Source organism: Ursus americanus, chromosome 24, assembly GCF_024610735.1.
Source record: "Ursus americanus isolate L20-20 chromosome 24, mUrsAme1.1.p, whole genome shotgun sequence".
Lineage (NCBI taxonomy): Eukaryota > Metazoa > Chordata > Mammalia > Carnivora > Ursidae > Ursus > Ursus americanus.
In genome coordinates this window covers 8,882,579-8,908,049 of record NC_142150.1, presented here as the reverse complement: position 1 = coordinate 8,908,049, position 25,471 = coordinate 8,882,579, and the positions used below count along the sequence as shown (strand labels likewise).

At 46.8% G+C, this 25,471-nt stretch overlaps 1 protein-coding gene across 3 annotated transcripts in view; it reads right to left on the bottom strand.

Annotated features, from left to right (window-relative positions):
- Window positions 1–25,471, bottom strand: part of NAV2 (neuron navigator 2) — a 382,986-nt gene that overhangs the window by 146,996 nt on the left and 210,519 nt on the right. For all 3 annotated transcript variants that reach the window (XM_045808618.2, XM_087855343.1, XM_087855344.1), the window contains 4 exons: window positions 16,791–17,892; window positions 11,722–11,834; window positions 6,601–6,709; window positions 3,863–4,252 (listed from right to left, as the gene is read on the bottom strand). In XM_045808618.2, coding sequence (XP_045664574.1) covers window positions 3,863–4,252; window positions 6,601–6,709; window positions 11,722–11,834; window positions 16,791–17,892 — 1,714 coding nt within the window. The remainder of the gene's footprint in view (window positions 1–3,862; window positions 4,253–6,600; window positions 6,710–11,721; window positions 11,835–16,790; window positions 17,893–25,471) is intronic.

The window sequence follows — 25,471 nt, the reverse complement described above, 5'->3', positions numbered from 1 at the left end:
TACATTTAAATGATCATTTTTTTTTTTCCAGGAATGGATGTATACTTTGGAACATGATACAACTCAGTGCCTCCTTTTTGAAAAGAAAAAAAAATCATCTTTCCAAACATATGGACGCTAAGTCTGTCCTTTTAATTTTATTCTATACCATATGGCACTTTGAATTTTTAGATCAGTAAACGGACTGACTTCACAGATCAAAACTTAGCAAGAGAGATCTTCGTCTGTTATTTTCATTTCTTTTCCATTAAGTACAGCCAAAGCCCAATTTATCAATCTAATAAAAGTGGCAAGGTCCAGCGACAACTTGTAAAGTACTTAGACACGCCAAGTACGTACAAAGTGCAATGGAAGAGTTTAATAAATACACACTCAAAGAGACAAAAGGCATTTGCTGTTAGGTTCTTAGCAAAACTCCATGGAAGTAAAGTAATTTCAGCCCACGTTAGGGAGAACTAACTGAACGATGCACACAGGTGCACGTGCACACATAGCCAGTGGAGACAATGAACTGGAAACAGCAAAAAAACAGCTACTATATACCAAGCTGGGCTACAGTGCGTCGTTTTAAAAAACCCAAGGTCATAGGTTTTCAGAAACCAGAACTTAAACTTCCATGTCAGGCATTCTAAATAAACTCGCTGTAAACTTTCACAAAAACTTTCTTTAAAGAGTCCCCAAAGGGATTTATATATTACTCATACATCAGGGTTGTTCCCACTAAGCCAAATAAGCATCTGGATGAAAACTTTAATCATCTCGCTGTTTCCAAGTGTCTGGATGTTGGAGGTTGATAAGACATCTAGACCTTGTCTGAAACTCTGTCTTCATCAGATATTTGCCATTAATCAGATACAACCTCAAAGAGAAATATCTAATTGTAGAAGGTTAAAGACCATATTAGTTGCAGTGCTGCAAGGCTTAGGGGAGTGAAGGGATGGACCTAATGTCACAGAGCTTGAAAAGGGCAGAGCAGGGCTCCGGCTCCATCTGACATCTCAGTCTGTTTTCTTTCCACCGCATCAACCGCTTCAGTGAAATGTCTTCTTCAGCAGATCCTGAAGCACAAATAAGAGCCCAGTCCTTCAATACCTCCACGTTGCCATGTGTATAAGAGGGAAAAGAAATGAGTACGAAGGACATGAATCTGCCCTGAACTCAGCATATGAAGGCAAACTGGTAATGCGGCCTCGAAGCAGAAACTCACATGCATTTCCGTTGAGTAGAGTCCTACCTAACTTGTGTTCCAGAGAGTTACAACTAAAAGGAGCAATTGATGCCATTTCGGGTTCCCCTTCCTCATTTTGAGAGTAGAGTTCTACACTAAAAGAAATGGGGAAGAAAAACCAGACCAGAGTTCTCCAATTTCAAAAATTGGGTGGTTTGCTTACATTTCTGCACTTTTATCTACACTTGCTCTGAGCATATCTCACTTGCTCAAAGTGTAAGCTTCCCGAAGCAGGAACTGAAATGTAAACACTGGTGCTGTTTCACAGGGATAGAAGTTATGGCTGAAGAGCTGAAAGACTGGGAATGTCTCACTGGGACAGGACTGAAGTTCAGTGGGCGGTGTTTCAATGTCTCCACCTTGTGGACACGGTTAATACTGCATCAAGATCAGACACCATCTACTGAGGATTAAGACAGACAAAAATGGAAAGTCCAATCCACATTCTGAATGGGAAAAAAAAAACATTGGAAAGTTTTGAGTAGGGCCTTTTTAAGGCCCACTTTAACACTCTGGCATTGTATGGAGAATAGACGGCAGTGGACAAGATTTGAAACAAACCAGATAGGAGATTGTTGCAACGGTCTGGGTGACAGATGATGATGCCTTGAACCATGATAAAATATTCCATTTTTCACCATTAAATCACAATGGGAAATTGCTGTAGATTTTGAATTTATCTGAAGGAAGAGCTGATGGGATTCACTGGTAAAGTGGATATGGGGTGTCAAAAACTTAATAAAGAGATTTAATATATAAAAAAAGACTGACTTGACAGTAAAATGAACTACTATAGGTTAAAAAAAAATCTCAGAATAACTAAAAAAAATTTGGGTAGAATATTACAGTGGGAATTGATGGTGGTAATCTTGAGGCCATGCTGGATACCAAAAGTCTTCCAAATAATAATAAAAAGGTTGAAGTATGTGCAATTTTAGTAATAGGTATATATGACTATTTTTCGTGCTTATGGAAAACCAGAAACACAAAATGATGCTCTTAGTTACACAGATCATTTCCAGTCCATTAGTGTTCCCAGCCATTCTGGGAAGCAGAAATTTGTCACATCGTAAGGGTTTGGTGGGTCCTGTCTTCCAAGGTTTCACTCACCAAAATGGTTCTAAAAGTGACAGCCAGAAAGCCAAAGAACCTCTATAGCTGAGATTTTCATTGAACAAAAGAACATGCCTACTCAGACAGGAAAACCTAAGCAAAAGTAATTTTGAAATAAACTCCAGTATTGTGCTATTTTAACGTAGCAATGAAGTATTAGGCAAGGTGGTCTAATAACAGGCTCTGGCTTTGAAGCCACAAACCCTGGGCTCTGCCTCCTAATCACTTTGGGACATTGGGCAAATTATTTAACCCTCCAGAGCCTCAGTTTACTCATCCATAAAATGGGAATTATGAGGTCACCCGTTTGCTGTGAGAACAGAACGAGATAATGTATATAAAGGCTGGCCCGGTGCTCTGTGCACAGTGGGAGTATTAGCTATTATTAAATTATGAAAGTATTGACTCGCCCTTGGGGGTCCTGATCACTCTGTCTGTGGAAAGGAACGGTATGATTATTCTGCCCGATTTCTATTATCCGCAATTTGGACGCAAGAATGGGAGAGGAGGAAAAGACCGTGGAGAACTTCTGTACCAGTGAGGCTAACAGATGGAGAAGTCAGGCAAGTGAAGTAAACAGAGGGACCTTCAGCTTCCAGAGTGACCTGGAAGTGGAGCTAAAATGAGGCGGCCGCGTCTCGTGCCACGCACGGCCACAGTGTGGCTTAGACCCCATCCCACCACTCCCCCGAACTTCACATGTAAGCAAATGGATCACAGGGAGGCCAGTTTGTCCCTTCATCTATCGACGCATGTGTTCATTCATTCAGCACGATTTCTAAGCGCCTGTACATAGAGGGCACTGGGGATAAGGCAGCGAACAAGCCAGCCAATGTCCCTGCTTCGTGGTGCTTCTTGTGGCGTAAGCAGGAGGGGTCCAGGAGACAGTAAAATAGAGACACGGCATCAGGATAATTTCAAAAAGTGATAAGCTTTCAAAGGAGCATAAGGCGACGATGGAGAGGATGAAAGCATGGGGCAGGCCACGTAACTACTTCAGCTGAATGGTCAAGGAGGGCGCCAGGCAAAGGTCGGGGTACAGAATCGAGGCAGACAGTGCACAGCCCAGGCGCCAGTTACGAGCTTAATGAGAACGAGGAAGAGAAGAAGCAGCCACAGCAGAGGAAGCACGGCGGGTGGAGAACGAGGAGCTCTGAGAGGAAGGTGAGGGCCAAGTCCCACAGGACCAGGGAGGCCATGCTAAAGAGTCTGGATTCCATCTTAAGTACGAGGCTCGGTTTAAAGGACAAACACAATAGGTTTGTTACCAACTGTCGCTCTGGCTGCTGCTGGAGCCTTGCTAGACCCCCCAGCAAGTTACTGGCTACGTCTGGACTGCAGCCCATGTCTGGTGACTCTCATACCACACAGTTCCCCGCCATACCACAGAGCCCTGACAGAGCAGAAAGTGAAGTAGACAGTTTGATCTCCGTCAGGGAACTTAAACAAAGCCCTCCAAAAAAAGAGAAACTGTCAAGCCGCCTCCCGCTCTGCGAAAAGAGAGAAGCCCCAGGTACTCACCCGCTGGTGATGTCATCCGTCCGGATGTTCTTGCTCAGAACATCCCCATCACTCATGTAGCCGGGGGCATCCATGCTGATGCCTTCCAGGTCCATCTCGTCTCCTGCCTTGTCTGAGACGTCCACGTGGCACACACTGCTTCCCCTGGAGGCCAGCTGCCTCCTCAGAGGCGCGGAGTACATGTAGCGGCCCGACTCGGTGTTGATGAACCGGCTGGCATTGGCTCGAGGTGGGTACCCGTTGCCCATGGAGGGGGCGTCTCCTGCTTGGAGCCGAGGGCTGGACTGGCCGAGCCTCCAGGACAGGGGAGTGGGTCTGCCGGTCAAGCTGAGGATGCTGCGCCCGCTTATCTCCGTGGTGACGTTGGTGTCAAATGTGGTTTCCAATGTGCTGAAAACGTAAAACCAGCCTTGGCTTAGACAGACCCTCAGCAGTTTATAGGTTCTTCAAATTTTTTTAGAATTATGAAGTATTTCCTATATACAGAATAGGATCAGGTAACAGCCACTGATGTATCACACAGCACGTTTCCTTTGTGAGGATGAAAAGACGGAGCTGCACGTCTGTAGAGTGCTCTGAAAACGCCCAGCAGAGACTCTCCCCCTAGAACATGGTACAAGATAGCCACTACCAATTCCTTTTGTTAAAATGATCTTCCCTATCGGCATCTTCTTCCCAACCCAAGAAAGGAAAGAGAAAATGTCGTGATGATAACGAGGGGGCATAACGTACCCATGGGCACACAGCTTCTTGCACACTGTGTGCCAGCTCCCCTTTCCACTCTGGAGCTCCCAATGTCACCTGTCACATGCTCAGCTCCCATGGGACCAAGCGGGTGGGGAGAGCCCTGATCTTCTAACTCAAAGCTCTCTTTCCCCCACACTTTTGCTTCTCCTACATTTTCTCCAAAAGGACACCTAAACTTTGGGGGGGGCAAAAGCCTGGGAGAGAAGTAAATACCCAGGCTTGAGGTCCAGAATAAATTAAATTACAAGGATCTGAACCTGCCAGGAGACTGAGCTCATCCCTGGCACTGGAAAGACTCCTGTGTCTACTCTTTCCAGCCAGGCAGTTCTTGTGTCCCAAGCAAGCTGGTCAGTGTACCTCCGTGGAGCATACTGGGGTCCTCCGACTGGGCAGAGAGGGTCTTTCCTGCAGAAAAGGTACCAAAGGTCTCCCAGCTGTCATCATGACCATCCTAGCCCATGCCAAGAAAGCCATCCAACAGTCGCATCCCCCAGCAAGTCAGTTTCGGTGATTAGGATGGAAGGAGGATGTTTCATTCTTTTTTTTTTTTTTTTTTTTAAAGATTTTATTTATTCATTTGACAGAGATAGAGACAGCCAGCAAGAGAGGGAACACAAGCAGGGGGAGTGGAAGAGGAAGAAGCAGGCTCATAGCAGAGGAGCCTGATGTGGGGCTCGATCCCACAACGCCGGGATCACGCCCTGAGCCGAAGGCAGACACCTAACCGCTGTGTCACCCAGGCGCCCCAGGATGTTTCATTCTTGATCACAGAGTCCCAGGGCCTAGTGGCTGGCTCCATGCCATCCCATAGCTGAAGGTCTGGCGGGGGGCACCCCACTACCACCCCCTAAGTTGACTGTCCTCTGGAAGAATCAATTTGGTGCCTCAATTGCTTTTTGTTTCCCTTTGATCCTAGAAATGGCCTTACTCTCCTCATACTGGGGACCCCTTACTTAAGATAGAACCCAGAGTGCTTCACCCGATCTCCCCAAGCCGCCGGGAGTGGGGAAGCCCTGCTGTCTCCTTGCTCTACTCATTTATCAAAGAGACTGAAATCAGAGAACAGGAGACTCCTTGGGAGTTCACTGGGGTAACTAGGACTTTCCCCTCATTATCAAAGCCCGAGCACAAACCATAAAGCTCAGTTCTGCCAAAACCCACCGAGGGGTGTCTGAGGGCTGCATCTTCTTCAACTTCTTGCTCAACAATGAAAACAACCTGATGAATGTTTCCAATGTAATCCCAGATTTCATCCAACTAAATCATAGTTTAAACATGATCATAAGTTTTTATAAATATTTCCTTACGTGTTTTATACACGGGCATGACTAACAACATTACAGAGTGCTGTGTATCAGAAGACGGGGTAGGAATTCAAGTTATTCGCTTTATCACACAGGTCAAATATAGTTCACCTGCTCATTTTCACAGCCCAATACAGGCTTGGAAAATGCAAGTAAAGCGAAATCTAAATGGAACTGGTCCACAATATTCTCTGTCGAATGGATTTAGCAACCGTTTGCTTTGGAGAGGAACCAGTCTACACTCATTTTTGCTCCTTACATTTCTCTTCTGCACATCGCATGGCACTCCCTGTGAATTCCAGCATACCTGGGGAATCAAAGTTATTTATTCCATTATTGCTGAGTCAGCATGAACACACACAGGAGAAGCTGCATGAAAATCAAGTTGCCTGCAATTCAGTAAGAAATTCATGCTGCAGGAGCGCCTGGGTGGCTCAAGTTGGTTAAGGGTCTGCCTTCAGCTCAGGTCATGATCTCAGGGTCCTGGGATCGAGCCCCACATCAGGGTCCTTGCTCAGCAGACAGCCCACTTCTCCCGCTGCCTGCCACTCTGCCTGCTTGTGCTCTCTCTCTCCTCTCTGTCAAATAATTAAATAAAATCTACGAAAAAAAAGGAAAGGAAAGGAAGAAAGCAAGAAAGCAAGAAAGCAAGAAAGCAAGCAAGAAAGAAATTCACGCTGCAGATACCTGTGTGTGACCTGAGTCCCCCGTAAACTAGACATGGTCTCCTCCAGATTCTGCCGCAGGTCGGCGATGTTCTTCACGGTCCGCAGTCGCCGAGCCTCAGGGTCTTCTCCTGGAAAGATGGAGGTTAAGGCTTTTAATTCTCTGATCGATCATGAGCTCTGTGAAACCCACCATGTTCCACGCTCACCGGGAGGCGCTTAAGGATTTGAGAACAAATGGATGGATGGACGCCCAAAGGAAGTTGTTAAATCCAAGGAGAGAAGTCTTTCTTTCCCCTCCAGGTTCCTCCTAAAAAAGGCCAAGCCTAGCTTGTAGGAGAAGCAAGGCACCTCGTCTGAGGGGTAAATACATTTCAAACGGTCTCCAATAAAGATACATGCAAGATAGGGCTGAGCCTTCCCACGAATCATCTTCTGCCCACTCAAAGCAGGTGAGGCAGTTTACCTTCTCACCCACTGGTGATAACGCGCTGCTCTCTACCAGCCCTACTTCGTAAACAGAACTTGCACAGTGGCTAAAAGATCTTTACTTATTAATCACAAATACTCTACAGAGAGAGGTCTGCCTCTTTCTGTTAGATTTACTACGTCATCTCAAAGTCTGGTTCCTCTAACTCACCAGCCGTGGGATTGGGGGAAAGGTGCTAACCCTCTCTAGCCTTCTGATGCCGGAGTATTCAAATGAGGACAGTAACAGCACCGACCCCAGAGGACAGGGGTAGGGATTAGATGGGATGGGGTCTCGAGATGCCTGAGCGCAGGGCCCACCGCAAGTCCCGACTCACGCCCGCTGGTGCTGCAGAGTGGGAAGCCGTCGAGGGGATTGAGGGCTTCTCTTCGGGGGAACAAGAGACTTCTATTCTCAGGGCAAGATTTTCTGCAGGACACCAGGCCAGGCAGAGGTCAAGCTGGCACAAGAGTACCAGGAAAAACAGGTCACATACAAGCTGGGAAACCACGTGCCCTCAAGAGTAGCCTTGCTCTAGGTTCTCCGGCTATTCCGCTTGGTTTGGGCTAACACGGCGCAGAGGAGATGGGGAATCACTCCAAGAACGATGAAAGGAAGCAAGAGTCTTTCCCTCGGAATAATTCTGGGGAGGGCTGAGAAGACCGCAGAACCACCATCAAGCCTCCTTAAAAGCCTGTGACTATCTCAAGCGTTGAGCAACATTTCTAAAGAAATCTCCACAGAGGACACAGCACGCATGGGCAGGAGCGAGGAGGATTTACAACGGACACCAAGTATAACTCCCAGCGGCGGCCGTCATTGATAAGGCAACAGGCAGCTAAGCAATGTACAGCATTGACATTCGTTCTGAGATAGACCAGCTTCCACAGGTTGCTGCGGACATGGTGGTGCCTGGAGGCTGGCAGATGGACCGAATGATAGATGTGTGATTTTATGGAGGAAACTGGCTCTAGCCAACTCTCTTGTCCTTGAAAATGCCAAGTGTTTTCAATTTTCTCCCCCTTTTGAACAAAGAGAAAGTTGGAAGGCATTTTTCCCTTATCTGAAAAGTGGTCCAGCTTGCATTTCCCACCCGATTCTTTAAAAATATATATACGCATGTGTTTTGAAAAGAAAGCAGTGATGAATGTTTACTCACTTCCCCCGAGTGGTGCTGGAAGAATGTAACTGCATCTTGCTCCTGGGGCCATCAGGTAAATATCTTTTGCTGTCAGTTTGGCCACATTCTATCTATGTAAGAAGGCCAAAAAGGTACTGACCCTTTGGACAGCTCTAGGCCCTGCAGTACACATTTATCAAAGCTAAGTCTAGGCACACAGCTTCAAATTAATTAATTAATCACATACCAAAGCATAATAATTATACTTATTTCTTCAAGTCTCTCCTAATTGACATGTTCGTCTGCTAACTCTCCTTTAGAAATTCAAAGATCTTTGACATGGGATGGTATCTCACCCTTACTCTTCGTAACTGTCACACAAATCTATAGATGCCTGAGACATCCTTATTGTCCAAAAATATTTGGTTAATGCCTGAGACATATTTATTGTCCAAAAATGTAGGGTTAAAGAAAAAGCACAGACTCTCTGCATTTTGACAGATAAAGGCTTGAATCTGGCACTGTTGCCGGTTAGCCCCTTGACTTGGAGTAAGTCACTTATCTTTCCAAATGCCATCTCTAAAATGGGGATAAAAACCCTCCCTGGAAGGGTCAGTCGGAGGATCAAATGAAGATATACACGATATCCCTGGCACAAAATGAAGGCTTGCTGGAGTTGAGTTTCCTGTTTCCGCCTGGGGTGGGGTATGTGGGGGGTTTCTGCTGGGAAATGTCTGCTCCCCTCAGAGCTCTACACATACCAGATTCTAAGAGCAACGCCGAAAGGCAAACCGGGGACCCAGCCGCCTTGCTCAGGTGATCACATTCTGAATTGCCAGTTCTGCCTCCTCGGATGATGTAAGATTCCTCTACCAACTCACAGCCCCAACAGAACAAGACCACCACCACGCTCTGGAGGAAAGAGAGGCTCCCTCTGCCCATATACAGGGATCGTAAGCTATCCAGTGGCTCTCGGCAGCGCTCCTGTATGTGCAAGGTCAGCCTCCCTCGGACCACTGGTCATGATGGAGAGGACACCACGTTCTGATCAGGTAGAACTGAGTTTGGAGGATGTCAGGGTGTTATGAGAGAAACATGGAAGGAACCTGGGATTTTCATTTGGAGGAAGGAGGCTTAAGGAAGAAGCTGTTGTATGGCCAAGAGAGGAAATTATCTATGAGCTACAAGAGCTGGATTACATCTAGATGGCTTATATCTGATCACAGGAGAGTGATTAGAAACAAAATAATAAAGAATTCTGTTACTAAAATCAACAACAAATGGAAGGGCTGCCTTATGAAGGAGTAACTTCCTGGCACAAATATTCAAGCAGAGACTGAAAGACATTTCATCAGTGATGGACAGGAGGGATTCATGGATTGGAGAATAAACAGGTGTGTGTGCTCCCTTCTAACTCTACAACCCAAGATGCAGGTCTCAGCTGTAATGCTATGCAAATGACAAAGCACCATGGGAAGATCCACCTAATTCCCCACCTAAAGGAAGGGAAGAACAAAGCAATTGGTCAAATGTCTCCTAAATGTCCATTGTCCATTTCTTTTTTTTTTTCTCCCCCCCCCCTTTTTTTTGAGAGAGCGAGCAAGTGAGCATGGAGACCAGTGAGGGGTTCGATCTCATGACCCTGAAATCATGACCTGAGCTGAAATCAAGAGTCGGACACTCAAATGACTGATCCACCCAGACGCCCCCTAAATAGCCATTTCTAAATACACCTACTATTCATTGTCATTTCAAGGGATCAGCTGTGGATAAGTTAATTTAACCTTGTACTACTCGTTGTCTCCATAAGATAATTGACAGTACAGTCACACATTTGATTTCTACTGCTTGAATGTAAAGATAAGCCACTCTGATTAAGAAATTCCCATCAGCAAAAAAGAAAAGAAGGAAGGAGGAAAAGAAGGAAGGGAGGAAGGAAGGAAGGACGGATGGACGGATAAAATTCCCATCAGTGACCCATGCCATCAGACTTCACGAGAACCAGAGTGCAAGACTGGCTGCACAGATCTGTCCCCCAAACCAACTACAGCGTCTCAGGTTCTCTGTGTTCTTCCTTGGTTGTGCAGGCCTGATGCAAAGGAAACACATGGAGAAAGAGAAAAACCGGTGAAAGATCACAGGCTGTAATCTGTCACTCTGAAATTTAAGTGTGATGTGGAATGTTCCCTGGCTGCTGCTTTTGTTTTTCAAATGTGAATTTTGCCGAGCCTGGTGTCTGACACGAATCCATACTACTCCACGGGACACACATCTGATACATGCCGGGCTCTTGGCGCGCTGGACCGGCCCCTTTGATGTGTGCACATAAGAACACGGTCTGGAATGCGTGTGGAGACCTGAGCAGTCGCTGAACGCCACGCCCTTCTCGTCGCGGGCCCTTTTGCTGGGCTAGCCGTGTCCTTATCTGCAAGGGGGCCACAGAGCTTGGTGAGAAGGAAGCACCAAATCAATCCCAAATGTGGGGCCCTGAGCCACTGCAAGATGGATCACTTATAAATGGCTTCAGAACTCTGCCCCATCACTGTGCCCAGCCAGCAGACCCAGAAGGAAATAGTTAAATCGCTCAGATCCTCTGAAATTAATCTTCAGAGTTAATGGTGAGATGGGTACGATTCCATCACGTGGGCTGCAGACCAATTCCACAGCTGTAATGTGGCTATTAAAATGGTGTGGTCATGGATATTTAGTCTAATGAATGGATTTTAAACATGGATTCAATTCTTAACCCGACTCTGGAAGTGGTAAGATATGCGAAGAATAACACAACCACTGCTAAATATGTGGTTTACCACTTACTTCCCTGATTAGAAGTTGCTGGAAGAGAGGGCACAGAGCTGGGGAACAGGGAAGACAGACAGAGGTGGTGGTAACTCCAAATGCACCATGGTAGGAATCCTAACTCGTCAGCTAACTTTTCTCCTTTAAGAATATGACAGTGTAACATTAATAAACCAGTATCTGTGGAATTAACTACATGACAACTGTGGATTTTATGTTTTCACATAACATAATACCCCTTTAATCATCATCGTCTAGGTTATACTGAAATAAAATTTAGATTTGCTCGGTTGTTTCTTTTCGGTAAAAGAAGCATGCTGTATTTTTCTTTCCGATTAATGGAGGATGCTAAGAATGCATTTTCAATCAGTGCTTCCACACAGGAGAGAAAAAAAGACAGTATCTTATAGCTCCAGATCTTGTTTGAAAGTGACTGTATCTGAAGACTAAACAAGGAGATTCAAGGTTAAGTGTCAGAGCAGCCCAGACCCCGTACATGAACAAGATGAAATATATATAAAAATAGGATCTGCCAATCAGTAAGAGACTCATTTAGAATTCTGGGGACAAGGCAGTGGATTGTGTGAGAGAGGACAGGGAAGAAAGAGAAGAAGAAAAAAAAAAAAAAGAAGTTTGTTTAGCTCATCTGTCAATGCAATAGTAAAGCAACTTCGAGTCAAGCTGGGTTTGTGCCCTTCCAGAGGTGGTCATACAGGAGGCCTCATCACCAGCAGACACAGGGGCTCCATACTCACCAGTGAGTTCTTCCAGAGCAGGCTGTCCACTCTTGGTGTAGTGGCTGGGCTCCATGCTCACACCCGCGGAGCTGGATTCAGCAGTCACGTTCCCTTCGGTGTCTGTCTGGGACCTTCACACACAAACCAAAGCAGACACACTTGTCACGAGCAGTAGCTACCACATCTGGACCACTGTGGTCTGACCACAGCACCCACCATCACTCCCTCCTACAAGCAGCTTTAGAACAGCAGACCAGCAGACTGACTCTAAATAATTCATCAGTGCACGTGGAGCGAGGTCCTAGAGACAGAGAGAGCCACCGAACTGTAACAGATGAAATATTCATTGCCCAAACGGAGGGTCTGCAATCCCTCACTGGGGAATGCTTCTCTGAATCCCCATCAGGGAGCTAGGTCTAGCCAGCAAAATGCTGGAGAGTACCGCGTGGTTTGGATCATTTAACCTCTGCCAAAGAGCAACTTCTAAGTACTCAGCAATGCCAGCACGTCAAGCATAAAGATGACTCCATTCACAGCCCCACGGCCCTCCCCAAATCTTCCTGACATGGCCGTCTCTGAAAAGGTGACTATAAAGCCAGTCAGGAGTGGGTGCCAAGCAGGTGTGTTTGCCCTGTACGTCTCTGATTCAGAGCTCAGATCTTCGGAGATGAAAGGTCTCATTGATCATTATTTCAACACTTGACTGAAATCTGTACTTCCCCAAACCTTCTCTGTGCCCTCATTTGTCAAGCAAATCAAGGCAACTGCTTCATGCAACGCGTTCTTGCCACAACCACGTCTGCTGACTTAGGCATGGCATGCAAATGCCGTAATTGCACTCAGATGCATAACCCTGGGTGTAGCATTATTAATTCATTAGCATCCTGAGCTCATTCAACCAGATTTCACTCTCTATGAAGAAAACGTTTGCCAAGAATGTGAACTGTCTTAAATGTGGGGGATGTACCGAGAAACCTCGTATCTATCCTGCCCCGCCTTTGCCCTCCAAATGAAGCCATCGGTTCCAAATTCCTGCAATCTCCAACCTTTGAGGATGTCTGGATTCCCATGGTTCTTCTTGACCCCCCCGGGCCAGAGCCGAAGCTCTCATCATCTCTGCCCTGTAAGCACCGTGTAAACAGGTACACTGCCTCCAGCCCGGAGGCTGCAAACGGCAGCCAAGTATTGGAACCAGCCCACGGATTCTTACTGGTCTGTGTAGTATTTTAACGTTTTTTGAATTCATTTCAACGTTTTAAAACTGGGAGATTTCGCAAGAAATATCTGGATTTCTGCCTTGTCCCTTTCTCTTCTTTTTCTTTCAGCAGAAACAAGAAAGTCCTGATTGACTTTCTTGCAGGGCGCCATCTGCTGGTCCCAAGGGATGGTTGCTCCCTCCAGAGAGGCCTGGAACTCCCTCTGCCCCGGTCCCATTACCCCAAGCTGCTGATTTATATTACCTTTTGGGTCTGAATCAGGCATCTGAATCTGTGCTCTCTATTCTAGACTGTTTGTAGGTCTGGTCTACTCCCCACACCATCCTCCACTGATTTTTGTGATACTGATATGATCACATCACTCTGACGAAAGGCCTCTGATAGTTTCCACTGCCCACAGAGAAAGTTCTGAAGTCCTTACTGTGGAAGACAGTGCCCACTGGGGATTCTTCCTTCACTTCCAGCCTTGTCTCCTGCCACTCCTGCCCTTTACGCATAGCCCCGCCCTGTGTTCCACCCTTGTCTTCTCTCTATTCCAAGATCACATCATGCCCTTGGCAGTTCTGTCTTTGTAGTTACCGTGACCTGTGCCCGAAGGCTCTTTTCCTCTTTCTTCTTCACTTTGCTCCCAATCTGCCTTTCACCCACATGCAGTTCCCATGTCATCTTGGCCAGGAAGCCTCCCTGGGCGGTGCTAGCTGTTGGTTCCCCCTGTGTGTTTCTACAGGGCTCTTACTCGCCTGATGCCGATACATTACAATGGGATCTAGTTAATAATCTTTCCTCAACTAGACAGCTCTCTGAAAGCAAAGACTGGCTTTTTTGATATGTACCTACAAGAACTGGGGCTGGTCAAGTTCACATGTAGAGCAGAGTTAGGGTGTGGTGAATGATCAAATGAGAAATTTTTAAGTCTAGAAAGATGCTGTGTACAGGAAGGAGCATTAGACTTGGAGTCTGAACCCTCCGAGGTGTAGGAGTAGAGCTGGCTGGAGGTAGCCATGCACATCTGAGAAGTCACGTCACACCTCTGACCCTCAGGGCCCTCATCTGTGCAGCAGGGCTTACAACAGTGACCTCCCCTGGCTGCTACAAGAATCACACGTGATAGGACACAAGCATTCGGTCAGGTGTCAAGTGACAGATGTCCAGAGTTACTTCTAAACTGATAAACAGAATTCACTCAGAGTGATTTTAGAAGATGATTTGTCTTTCTTTTATGCCTTGGTAATATCACTAACATGGACAGATTCGGGGGGGGGCAGTGCAAATTATCTGCAGTGAGCCATGAACTTGAGCAAATTTTATTTTATTTTTAATTTTTAAAGGTTTTATTTATTTATTTGCCAGAAAGAGAGAGAAAGACAGCGAGCACAAGCAGGGGGAGTGGCAGGCAGAGGGAGAAGAAGGCTCCCCGCCTAGCGGGGAGCCTGATGTGGAACTCGATCCCAGGACGCTAGGATCATGACCTGAGCAGAAGGCAGACGCTTAACGACTGAGCTACCCAGGCACCCCAAGCGAATTTTAGAGCACAAGGGAGTTTAACTCATTTAAAAAAATCCCCTCATTTGATCCAATCTCACTCTACAGATGGGGACAATGTGGTTCAGAGAGACACAGTGATTCAGAGAGTCAAGATTGTTTCGGGCTTAAGAACTCGGTCCCTCTAGTTAGACAGACTTGGGTTTTAATACTAGCTCTTCTAGCTATTAGCTCTGGACTTGGTACAAGTTATTTAATTACTCTAAGCCTCAGTTTGCTCACCTACAGAATGGGGATTTCCAAAGTAGCTAGCTCATGGAGTCTCCGGCATGATCATACCAGCCAAGGAACAAAAAGCCCTTAGCTGGGTCTCTGCACATACTTGGTGCATACTCTCCATAGCTACCCCCGTAGGCAGGGCCCAAGACTACACAGGGAATCACAAGCTAATAAGACAGAGCCCAGGCATCCCGATTCCCCTTCTGGTTCACCCGACAAGGAAAGGCACGTCGGAGGGGCCAGAAAGACTTATCGTACGGGATGAACGTGAACATAAAAATGCAGCTTGACAGCTAGCATGACATTTTCTCGTTCCTCGTGTTTGTCAGACGTTTGCTCTTTTGTTAAGAGTTTTCTTCTCGCAGAAAAGCTTGCAATTTTAAAGAGGTTAAATGTTTTACAACCTTTCCAATGATTACAGAAAAAAAGAAAGAGGGAGTGAAACTGATGATGACCAAAGACCATCCTGTACTTTAATTTAGAAAATGCACGAATCTGTGAGCAGGGGCTTGAATATGCATGACCTCAAGACTATTAATGTTATTGGAATGATAAAAATTTCGTGGGGAGCAATTCAGTTGCCTCCATGGTTCAGAGAACAACTGTATTCAAAGCCCTGCGTGGAGAGGAGCGCTGAGTCATTATCCAAGCCCCGGCACTCTTCTCCAACGGTTAGCTGAGCTGATGACTTGCTGGAATAAAGCGATGACCTTCTCCCAATTAAAAAGTCCGGGCGTGACCCTGCTGAAGGGGAGGGTGAGCCGAAGAGAAAGAAAGAGGGACGAGGAGAAGAAGCCTGGCATTCCCTCACGGGCTGGACCTGCCTGGCTTTGCTCTGAATCACTCGGGCCAGTCTTTCCAGCCGCTGTTGGTAACAAAGCCTCCCAGAGTACAACTCGGGCAGGGAGAGAGGGGAGAGCCAATTCTTTGGGGAACCATATAAACACAGGAAGCTGAAAGTGTGGGCATATGCACACTAGTATTTTGTATAGGAATGTGAATGTGTCTCCATACTTGTGACTATCATCGTATGTCCACGCTTGTGGGTGTACGAGTGTGTGTGTACAGTGTATAAGTGTCTTTGTTTAGGGCAGAAGCTGCACAGTACGCGTCTAGAACATGGCATTCAATCTTCGGTCCCCTTTGGCCACGCAGGTGAACATTCAGCCGTGCAGAGCGAGCAAAAGTTCTACGCATCTCAAGTACAGGGTGGAGCTGAGCACTGTGAGCAAGGCTTTGGGACTCCCTTAAAAGCAGTGCTGGGGTTGCTACCACCTGCTGGAGAGGACTCATCTGCATGTGTCAAGTACCCCCCCGGAGCCAGTGTCCTCCGTTCCACAAAGGTGTGCGGGGCCGGCTGAGCCATCAGAGGCTCTCACAGGCCCCCCGCACACAGAGCAAGCAGCCCCGGGCTCCACGTGCTCTCCCGTGGTCCCATGGATGTGCCATTAGAGACAGAGAGGGACCGGGGGACAGGACGGAGTCAGACAAGCCAACATCCACGCTTGTCTCAATATAACCTGGTTCTTCTGTTCTTCTAGAACTGGTCCCTTGCTCCCGCTCTCCTCTCAGAAGAGTCTAGCACACAGCAAGGACTGAAAAAGCACTTACCATGTGCGATGTAGTAAGAAAAAAATGCTGTGAGCATCTAGAAGTTTAAGACAAACCCCTCTGTGAGAAGAAGCCTCGGGTAGTCGGCAAGGTGACTTCTGTGTTTTTCATTTTTTGAAGTCTGTTGAGGACCCGTTAGGACTGACGCAGGGGCCTGTCGAGGGGAGTGATACCAAACCACCCGCCATGTCTGCTCATGCTACGGCTGCTTCTATAAATGTCCCCCGGGTCCCCACATGCCTGGCACACTCCTCCTCATGCTGGGGGGCAGCTCGAATTTTGCCCCCTCTCTTTAGCTTTCTCCCACCCTCCCCGCCAAGCCATGCCGGGCTAACTGTTCCCTCAAGCACACGTGCACAGCTCTACTAGGAGCAAAGCCTTGCTTAGCGTTCATGCTCCTGGAAGGCAGGCCCGATTCCCGCCCTCAAAGACCTAGAGGCTACCAGAGAGGCTCCTTGGCCCATGGCCCAGGATGGGCGTGCAGGTGGCCGCACCTACCTGTACAGGAAAGGCGCGACGGTGGCAGTGTTGGGGTGGCTGTATTGCTGCTGGGGCTGAGGTAGCTGGACACTGACGGTATTGCTTCCTGTGGTCTGGGTGGTCCCGACGGACCCGCTGACAGTCTGGCTACTGATGCTGTGGTTCAAGGTGGTCCCTCCAGGGCCTTTTCCTTCTGAGGACGCCAGGCTGGAGGAGGAACTGGAGTGTCTGCCGTCCAGCTGGGGCTTCTGCTGGGGGAGCCCCGAGCTCGGCTTCCCACCCCGGCTCCGCTCCACCTCCTTGGCAGGGGCAGGGGCACTTGGGGATTTCCCGGGCATGCTCTTCATTCCTGGTTTTGGTATTCCACTGTGGGAAGGGGCTGTAGCCTCCTTCTTGGCACTGTTGAGCTTTCCCCCTTTGGGGATGAAGCTGGCGATCTTGGAGGACTTTTTTGGCATCTCGGTCACCACTGCCCCACTGGGGTCTTCTTTCGGCCCCTCTTTGAGGTCCGGCCTTTCTGTCACAGAGGCTCTCTTGGCGAGGTCCTTGCTCTTCTCCTTTTCCTTCTCTCGCTGTTGTTTCTCCTTTTCTTTCTCGTTGCCTTTCGGGAAACTCTTCTTGTTGGTCAGCGCCCGGCTAAAAGTTCTCTGGGCGATGCCCTTGAGTGCGATCTTGGGGCTGTTGGAAGCGGGACCTGCTGTGGACAGCGAGCGACCGGTGGCCTCCATCTCTTCGCTCTCTTCAAAGCTGGGCAGAATCTCGAGCCGCTCGCAGCTCGTGTCCCGAGACCCCGGGCCCTCGCCTGCCTTGGAAGCCCCCTTGCTGTTGAAAAGCTTGAGCTTTTCCAGCATAGACTTCTGATTGTTGGGGGCCGGCTTCATGGCTTCAGGGGCGGGCCTGGGGGCCTCGGGCACGGGCTGCTTGACCGAGAGCATGGACGATGTGGCGCTGTGCTTCACGCTGACCGACTTACTGCGCCAGGGCTTGGAGGCAGCGCCGGGCTGCGGGATGGCCGACGAGGCGCTGCTGTTAGCAGGGCTGGAGCTGCTGCCGCTCTCCAAAGGAGCTGGTGCATTTTCGCTCATTCCGGGGTGGGAGGAGGCTGGGCTCGCCAATGGCTCTGCAGAGATGGGGAAGAGAAGGAAACCCGAATTATGCCCACGGACCTGCACTGAGGGTGAGGGAGGGTGGGCCATGGTTCCACAGCCCATCACTCTCGACCCAAATGCCAGGTGGCGCCACGACCTGCCCAGTGCATTACCTGTGGTTTGATTTTAAATCCTACCTGCCAGCTGCTCTCCATCACACACCGTTCACATTCGTCGGCATATTCCGGTATATGCTGTGCAAAGGCACGCCGATCTTACCACCAACATGTGCAAAGCACAATTAAGCAAACGTTTATGGAAACACAAACCAGCAAAAACCTGTATCACTACTATGGTGTGTAGGGAAGACGTAGGAAATGTCGACTGTTTTGAATTATTCAACCCACAACCCAAGTTCCCAGTTACGCGAAATAATGGGGAATTAGCCAACTTTAAGAAAATGTAAGAGGGACATTAAAACAAGATAAAAGAAAAAGAAAGAAAGAAAGAAAGAAAGAAAGAAAGAAAGAAAGAAAGACCAAGCATAATCTTTACAGAAGAATAATTGCCCGAGGAAGTTGCTAGGTCCTATCAAAGCATATGCGTTTTTCCTATGCTGATACTCTGAAAGCAGTATAGACATGATTCAGGCGAGGCTCAAAAAAGATTTTTTAGCTTCAGAGTATCAACCACATGGCTTCACCGTAGGCATGAAAACACACAGGTTATCGGAAAGTCAAGGCTTCCCCCTTGGCGCTTGGGGAGTGTTTCCCCAGCCAGACTCTTTTCTCAGAAAAGCCTCAAGATACTTCCAAACTGAGAATCAGAGTGGTTCTGAGAAGGGGGGGTTCCACACTGGAGTTCTGCTCGCCACCAAGGGGGCCCATATCCCAGAAAGGAGGACGGCGAAGCCCTCCTCCGGGAGTGCTTGGAACCACGTCGCTCTGTCGCCCACATTAGGGCAGCTGTCAGAGAGAAAGGGGCAGGGAAGGCATGTCACAACTGAGCCCAGCACCGCGCCACCCGCACCCCACACCCGCCCGCGGCACGGGACAGACAGGACGTGGCCCTTGAGCCCCCAAAGGGCACGTCCGCGTCTGCAGAGTCACCATGACATGACTTACCTAGCAGCAGCCACTTTCTCCCGCAACGGTTCCCCAGGAAAAATTCTCCAACCGGAGAGGCTGCCCTTCCGAATGTCACAAGTGTTTTCAGTTAAACTGCTCATGTTTCTAATTAACTTTTGTCATCCGCAACTGCTCCAGTGCCCAGAAGCCTGGCGGGATTAACGGCTGCTTCTTCTGTCTTTTTTTTTTTTTTTTTAATACCTATGTTCCACTGCCTTCTAGCAACAGAGTAAACCGTGTATAGAGCGGCTTTTTATGATTTAAAAGTCAACGGCCGCCAAAGCCGAGCGCAGGCAGCCCCTGTGTGGGACATGAGCACCGAGCCCGGAGAACTCCCAGCAGAGGAGCCGCTTCCCTCCACTCACTCCCAGCTGCTCCGGGAAGCCACAGCTCCAGGGTGATCAAAAGCAGACCTCCCAATGTTTTAAAACACATACATCTTCCTGACTTACTGGGGATTTGGGTTTGGAGCGGGGGCTGCTGCACAGTCCTCCCTAACAAAACTCACGGGGCGTTGTTGGATCTTTTCCTGGGGAGAGCTGGAGACTGGCTTGGAAACAGGCTCACGAACCCACCCACACAGCCGGCCTTTCCGAGGGTCTCCACAGGCCGGACGCCGCTTACGGACGGCCTCCCGGTATCAGGAGGTGCAGTGCTAGGCACACCGTGAAGACGGGCTCACTGCCCCCTTTTCATGAGTCAGGAAATGGAGGCTCAAGGGACGGCTAACGACTGACCCGAAACCACATAGCTAGACGTGGGCATAGGTGGAACTTGAACCCAGGACTCCCGACACAGTGCTCTCGGGACTGAATCATCACAGCTACCTCGTTGGATGGGGGATATATTTAAACAAGAGCCATTTGAGAGGGCTTCCGAGGCATCAACTTTTCTGTTGCTTAGGTATGTTCATGACATCCTTGGTGGGGTGCAAGCAGGCCCAGCTACTAGAAAGGAGGCAGCCTATACGTAAAGGCTGGCTCTCCAGAGGAAATACTAGTGACCTCCAATCCCGAGTTCCACTTCTCTTAGGACAACTGTCTTTCCCTTTACCTGGGCTCAGATCTAGGGCAGAAGTATTCACTCACTTGTTCATTCAATATCTTCACTCATGCCAATATTCACTCATTTAATGCGTATGTAAGACATTGTTCTCAGTAGCTGGGATACACCAATGCGAAAAAACAAGGCCCTTGCCTTCGTGGAGATTACATTCCAGCAGAGGAACAAATGGTAATTAACACAGTTAATGAATTTTATCATTTGTTAGAAAATAAGTACTAAAGAAAAGGGGGTCTTTGGGGGCAGTTGTAACAATGGACATTGTTATAAGAACTACATCACAGTCAGAGGTGCACCCCGCTTTCCTAAAGAAGTCTTGGGCACATTCCACTGAGCATAAGTACAAGGGTCAGTATGACTTCTCTGCTCCCACACGTTCCTTGGAACTTCTATAAAGCCTACTTGAAATGGTTTTGACAAATGCCCCTACCTAGCACATCTGTGTATTTCTAACACTAACATACACAGCTAGAATTTCACCAATGACTAACTGGCTCACGACTGATCCAGAGTTACACAGACACCTGGCTCGGGTACAGACCAAGCTGAGGCTGTGCCTCCTTCAGACGCAAGGTGCCAGGAGGGGGAAAGGGCTCGCACGATGTAGGCATGACGTCTACTCACGCTGTCACTCCTTGGGCTATGCTAAAAAGGCTCCCAGAAACTCCTACTTGTCTTTTAAACCCCTGTTCAAATGCCTTCTCTGTCACAGTGAGACCCTAAAGCTGAATGAATCACTTGGTTTACATCACACGGCATTTTTCCCTGCTCCCTGGGACATTGTTCATACCTTTCCATACACGGATTTTAGAGGGCCACCTACTTACGCTAGGCACTGGGGATCCAGGAGAATAAAATACAGCTCCTGCCCTCTAGGAACTCACTGTCTAAAGAGGCAACAGGCCTCAAAGAAAGCAGAGAACAATGTAAGGACTGCAGAGGGCTGTACAAAGTACCGTGAGCCTTAAGGGTTGGGATCCATTAATTCTCCCCATCTGGGAAAGCTTCACAGAGCCAATGACCTTTGAGTTGCCACGCCACGTTTCTGCTATAGGTTGGCTGGCTATCCACTGGTCCCCCCTCCCTGACTCATCTTTGTGCCCTATAGCCTGCCAGAGCATAGGAAACTCTGGTGGCCTTTGAACTGTAGGGTGGTAGTTTTGGCTTTCGCAATTCACATTTAAGGCAACAGGGACACAGACTTCTGATTAGTCATTAGAGTTTTATTAAAACTCTTCAGCCTCAACTCTGGCAAAAACAAAAAACAAAATCAGGACTCAGAGCTTCAGAATTTCTACTTGGCATTTAGCCTGGGCTCCCCTGGTTATGGAATTGTGGGGACATTTCAGGGCTATTTGTCATAGCTGGAAAAGGTAGAGATGATCTGAATTTGGTTTCCAGAACAGGAGTTTCCTGAGTAGGGTAACAGGTCACCAGAGCACCTGAGGATAAGACCATGTATACTTTGCACTTATGTCATGGCTAGAAATCCCCTAATAGTGAAGGGGCTCCAGGTCATGAGTGGTCTTGCCATGTTCCTGTCATTCTGAATGTATCATACCAGTGACCTTGGCTGAAGTGGCTGTTTGGGGTTTGTTCCTTTTTCTTTGGAAAGCAGCCATTTCTATTGCCAGGATTTTGTGATGCCTGGCATGAGACTGTCCTTACCATGCTTCTGAGATAGTGAAATAAATACGAAAGAGATGTGGGTAGGTGAGCCAAGCCTTAAGCCTTGTCACCAGCCAACGGTGTGACCCTACATATGTCATTTTGCCCCTCTGGGCCTCGGCTGCCTCATTTGTAAGAAAGAGGATAAGCTTTCTCTAGTCTTTTCAGCTCCACTTCCATTCAAAGCTCAGTGGGTCTCCGAGAGGCCCTGTGGGGCTGAGGCCAGAGAATGCAGCCCCCCCCCCCCCAAGGTCTGTTGTTACTCTGGGCTGTGACATACAGGTGTTTCTTTACCTTCAAGCATTCCGCCTCCGTGGTTCTCTTAAGATGTTTACTACTAAACGTCAGAGAAAACTGGCTGGGTCAAAGAGAGCCTTGTATGAGGAGCTTGTGAACTCAGAAATGCTGGTATTCTATGAAAACAAGCCTGGAGGAGGGAAGGTGGGGAGAGTTCTTTAAAATTAAGAGCACTTCTCTCCCTAATAAGGAACAGCTCTAGTTTCTGTTCTCATGTATACAAACCTTTGTTACAGCAAAGGAATCTAAGAGGGAGAAAAGAGAAAAGCATAAAAGAATGTTCTGAACATCAGTATTTCTCCAGCAGTGGTATGTGGGCCACCGAAGTAGGTGAGACTGCTTTCAATGGCACATGGGTGAATATTTTTAAACAATTTTTTATTTAAATGCAATTTAATTAACATACACTGTATTATTAGCTTCAGAGGTGAACGAGTATTTTTATATTTTTAAAGTCAGATATTTATTTTATTGCAATATTAGAAGAGATAACTAGCACATATATAAATTAACAGTTTCATGGATAGTAGACGGCGATTTAAAATTTGAGTCAGTTTAAGGAAAATATAGAACAAACAAAAAGAGTTCACAGATTTGGCAAAACTCATTCAAGTCTGTGAACGACTGATGTTGGGGAGACACTTTTCCATTAAATCAAATACTTATTTTCTATATAAAATACGCAATAAATATTTTATTAATACCTACTTATATTAAATCTATTCTTTTGGAAAATGTCACCAACAAAATGGAAATCAAACCAGAAGGCCCAAATAAGGACTAGGTTCAAAACTAATCTGAAATGGCTCCTTTTTAGAACTTTATTTATTTGCGTGTATTTGTTTAGCATGGCATTTTGCTGAGAATGGCTAGCATGCGAACATGACCAGGCCTTGTTTAGACAAAGATAATTTTAAAAATAATGGCTTTAACAAGTTTTGACTACTAAATAGTAAGAATGACACATTACGTCACACCCAATAAACATCCAAATATCCACATGCAAAACTGGAAACTATCAAGGCATAGTCTTATTATTATGCAATAAACACTAATACATTCTACTCTAATTCATTTCTTAACCGCCTGAACAGATTTTATACCCTGGAGGGGATTGCGCCCTGCAGCCTAAACGTCTCAGTTCTGAAAGACCAGCTTCCAAGGTTCACCCACCACCAACTGACAAACCACCACAAGAAGGAAAAGTCTCATTTGAAACACTGCAGACAGGATGTCTTTGAAGAAGAGAAAAGGCCTTTTTTTTTTTTTTAAAGGGTTTAGGGAGAACATTAATCCTCCTGTGGGGAGGGGAAAAGTTTGGTTTTTCTGGCAACCAGCCTTAACCTTCCCTGACAGTAACCAAAATACTTTCTAAATGAAAATACTGTCTAAGGCAGATAAATAAGCATTTCTTCCTCTCTCCCTCCGAGAGGGCCAACACTGGTCCCCAGTCCCTTCTGTCCCCAGCCTCCCAGTTAGGGAGACGTTGGTGGTCTGGTCCCGATGCCAGCAGGGGCACCGGGAAAGTGTCTCGGCTCCTATCCCAGCTCCTATCACCCCCACTGCGATTTTGAACCTGCCCTGGGGAAGTTTCCCGCCTAAATCCTCTTAGTACTCTTCAGGAAAAGACCTGATAATTGGGTCTGGGAAAATGTTTGCAATTTCCTATAATTTGTCAAGGTGTCAATCTTGAGCATTCAAATTTGTTAGACTAATTGAAACCAGTTTTTTTTTTCTTTTTTTTTGAAAGTGCATGGACTCTAGCCACACAGGCTAGAGACTGTTTTCAGAGTTGCTCAGGTCAATTTCTCTACAACTCTGTTAGTCACCAGACCACAGAGGGGCCCAGGAACCTCACTCAATCCACTAAGTGGTTCTGAAGGATTCCTTGAACCTGGAGGGCGAGGATTAGATCAAGGTCTAATATTAAGGGCATGGGCTTAAATACAGTTTTCTGTTCAATCCTTCTTGCAGAGGATCATTCCAGATACAGAAGGGGGGAGCACATGAGAACCACCAAGGAAAGTGGGCAGGAAAAGGCCAGGGCATAGAGTAAGAGGAAGCCGGTTTTGGGATCCATACCCTAGGAACACTCTTGTGTCTACAATTTCATAGGCTCCGAGAACATCCAAGTTAGAATAAGGATGACAAGCTACATGAACAAATATTTTTAAAAAGTTGCTTTGTTAATGCAATCCCTATCAAAAGCCCAATGATGATTTTTGCAGAAATAGAATAATCCATCCAAAAATTCATACAGAATCTTAAAGGACTTTGAACAGCCAAAACAATCGTAACAAAAGAACAAAGTTAGAGGTCTCATACTTCCTGATTTCAAAACTTACTACAAAGCTAGAGTAATCAAATCACTATGGTGCTGGCATAAGGACAGACATCTAGACCAATGGATTATACTGGAGAGCCCAAAAATAAACCTTCATATATATGGTCAAACGATTTTCACTACTATCCAGTAAAGTCAGGATAGCCTTTTCAACAAATGGTGCTGGGAAAACAACATCTGCATGCAAAAAAAAAAAAAAAAAAAAAAAGTTGGATTCTTACCTGACACCACATAAAAAATTAACTCAAAATGGACCAAAGACCTAAATGTAAGAGCTAAAATTATAAAACGCTTAGAAGAAACCTTGGCGCAAAATCTTCACGACACTGGATCTGGCAATGATCTCTTGGATGTGACACCAAAAGCACAGGTTAAAAAAAAAAAAAAAGAGAAGTCAGAGAAAATAGATTTCATCAAAATGGAAAACTTTAGTGCATCAAAGGACACTGTTGGGGTGCCTGGGTGGCTCAGTCAGTTAAGCATCTGACTCTGGATCTCAGCTCAGGTCTTGATCTCTGGGTCTTGAATTCAAGCCCCATGTTGGGCTCCACGTTGGGCTTGGAGGTTACTTAAACAAAACAAAACTAATTATTGGGGCACCTGGGTGACACAGTCAGTCGAGTGTCCAACTCTTGGTTTCAGCTCAGGTCATGATCTCAGGTTGTGGGATCGAGCCCCATGTCAGGCTCCACACTCAGCATGGAGTCTGCTTAAGATTCTCTCCTTGTCCCTCTGCCCTTCCCCCCACTCACACGCCCTCTCTCTAAAATAAATAAAATCTTTTAAAAAAAGACACTATTAACAGTAAGAAGGAAATCTACAGAATGGGGGAAATACTTGCACATCATCTATCTGACATGGGATTGATAGCCAGAATATATCAAGCACTCCTATAACTTAAAAACACCACTACAACAATCTGATGGAAAAGTGGGCAAATGGACATTTCTCCAAAGATGTACAAATGGCCAGTAGACACATGGAAAGATGTTCAGTATCACTAATCATTAGTAATGCAAGTCAAAACTACAATAAGATACCACTTCATGCCTATTACGATAGCTATTATTAAAAGCAACAAGAACAAAAAACAGAAAATGAGTCTTTGTATGA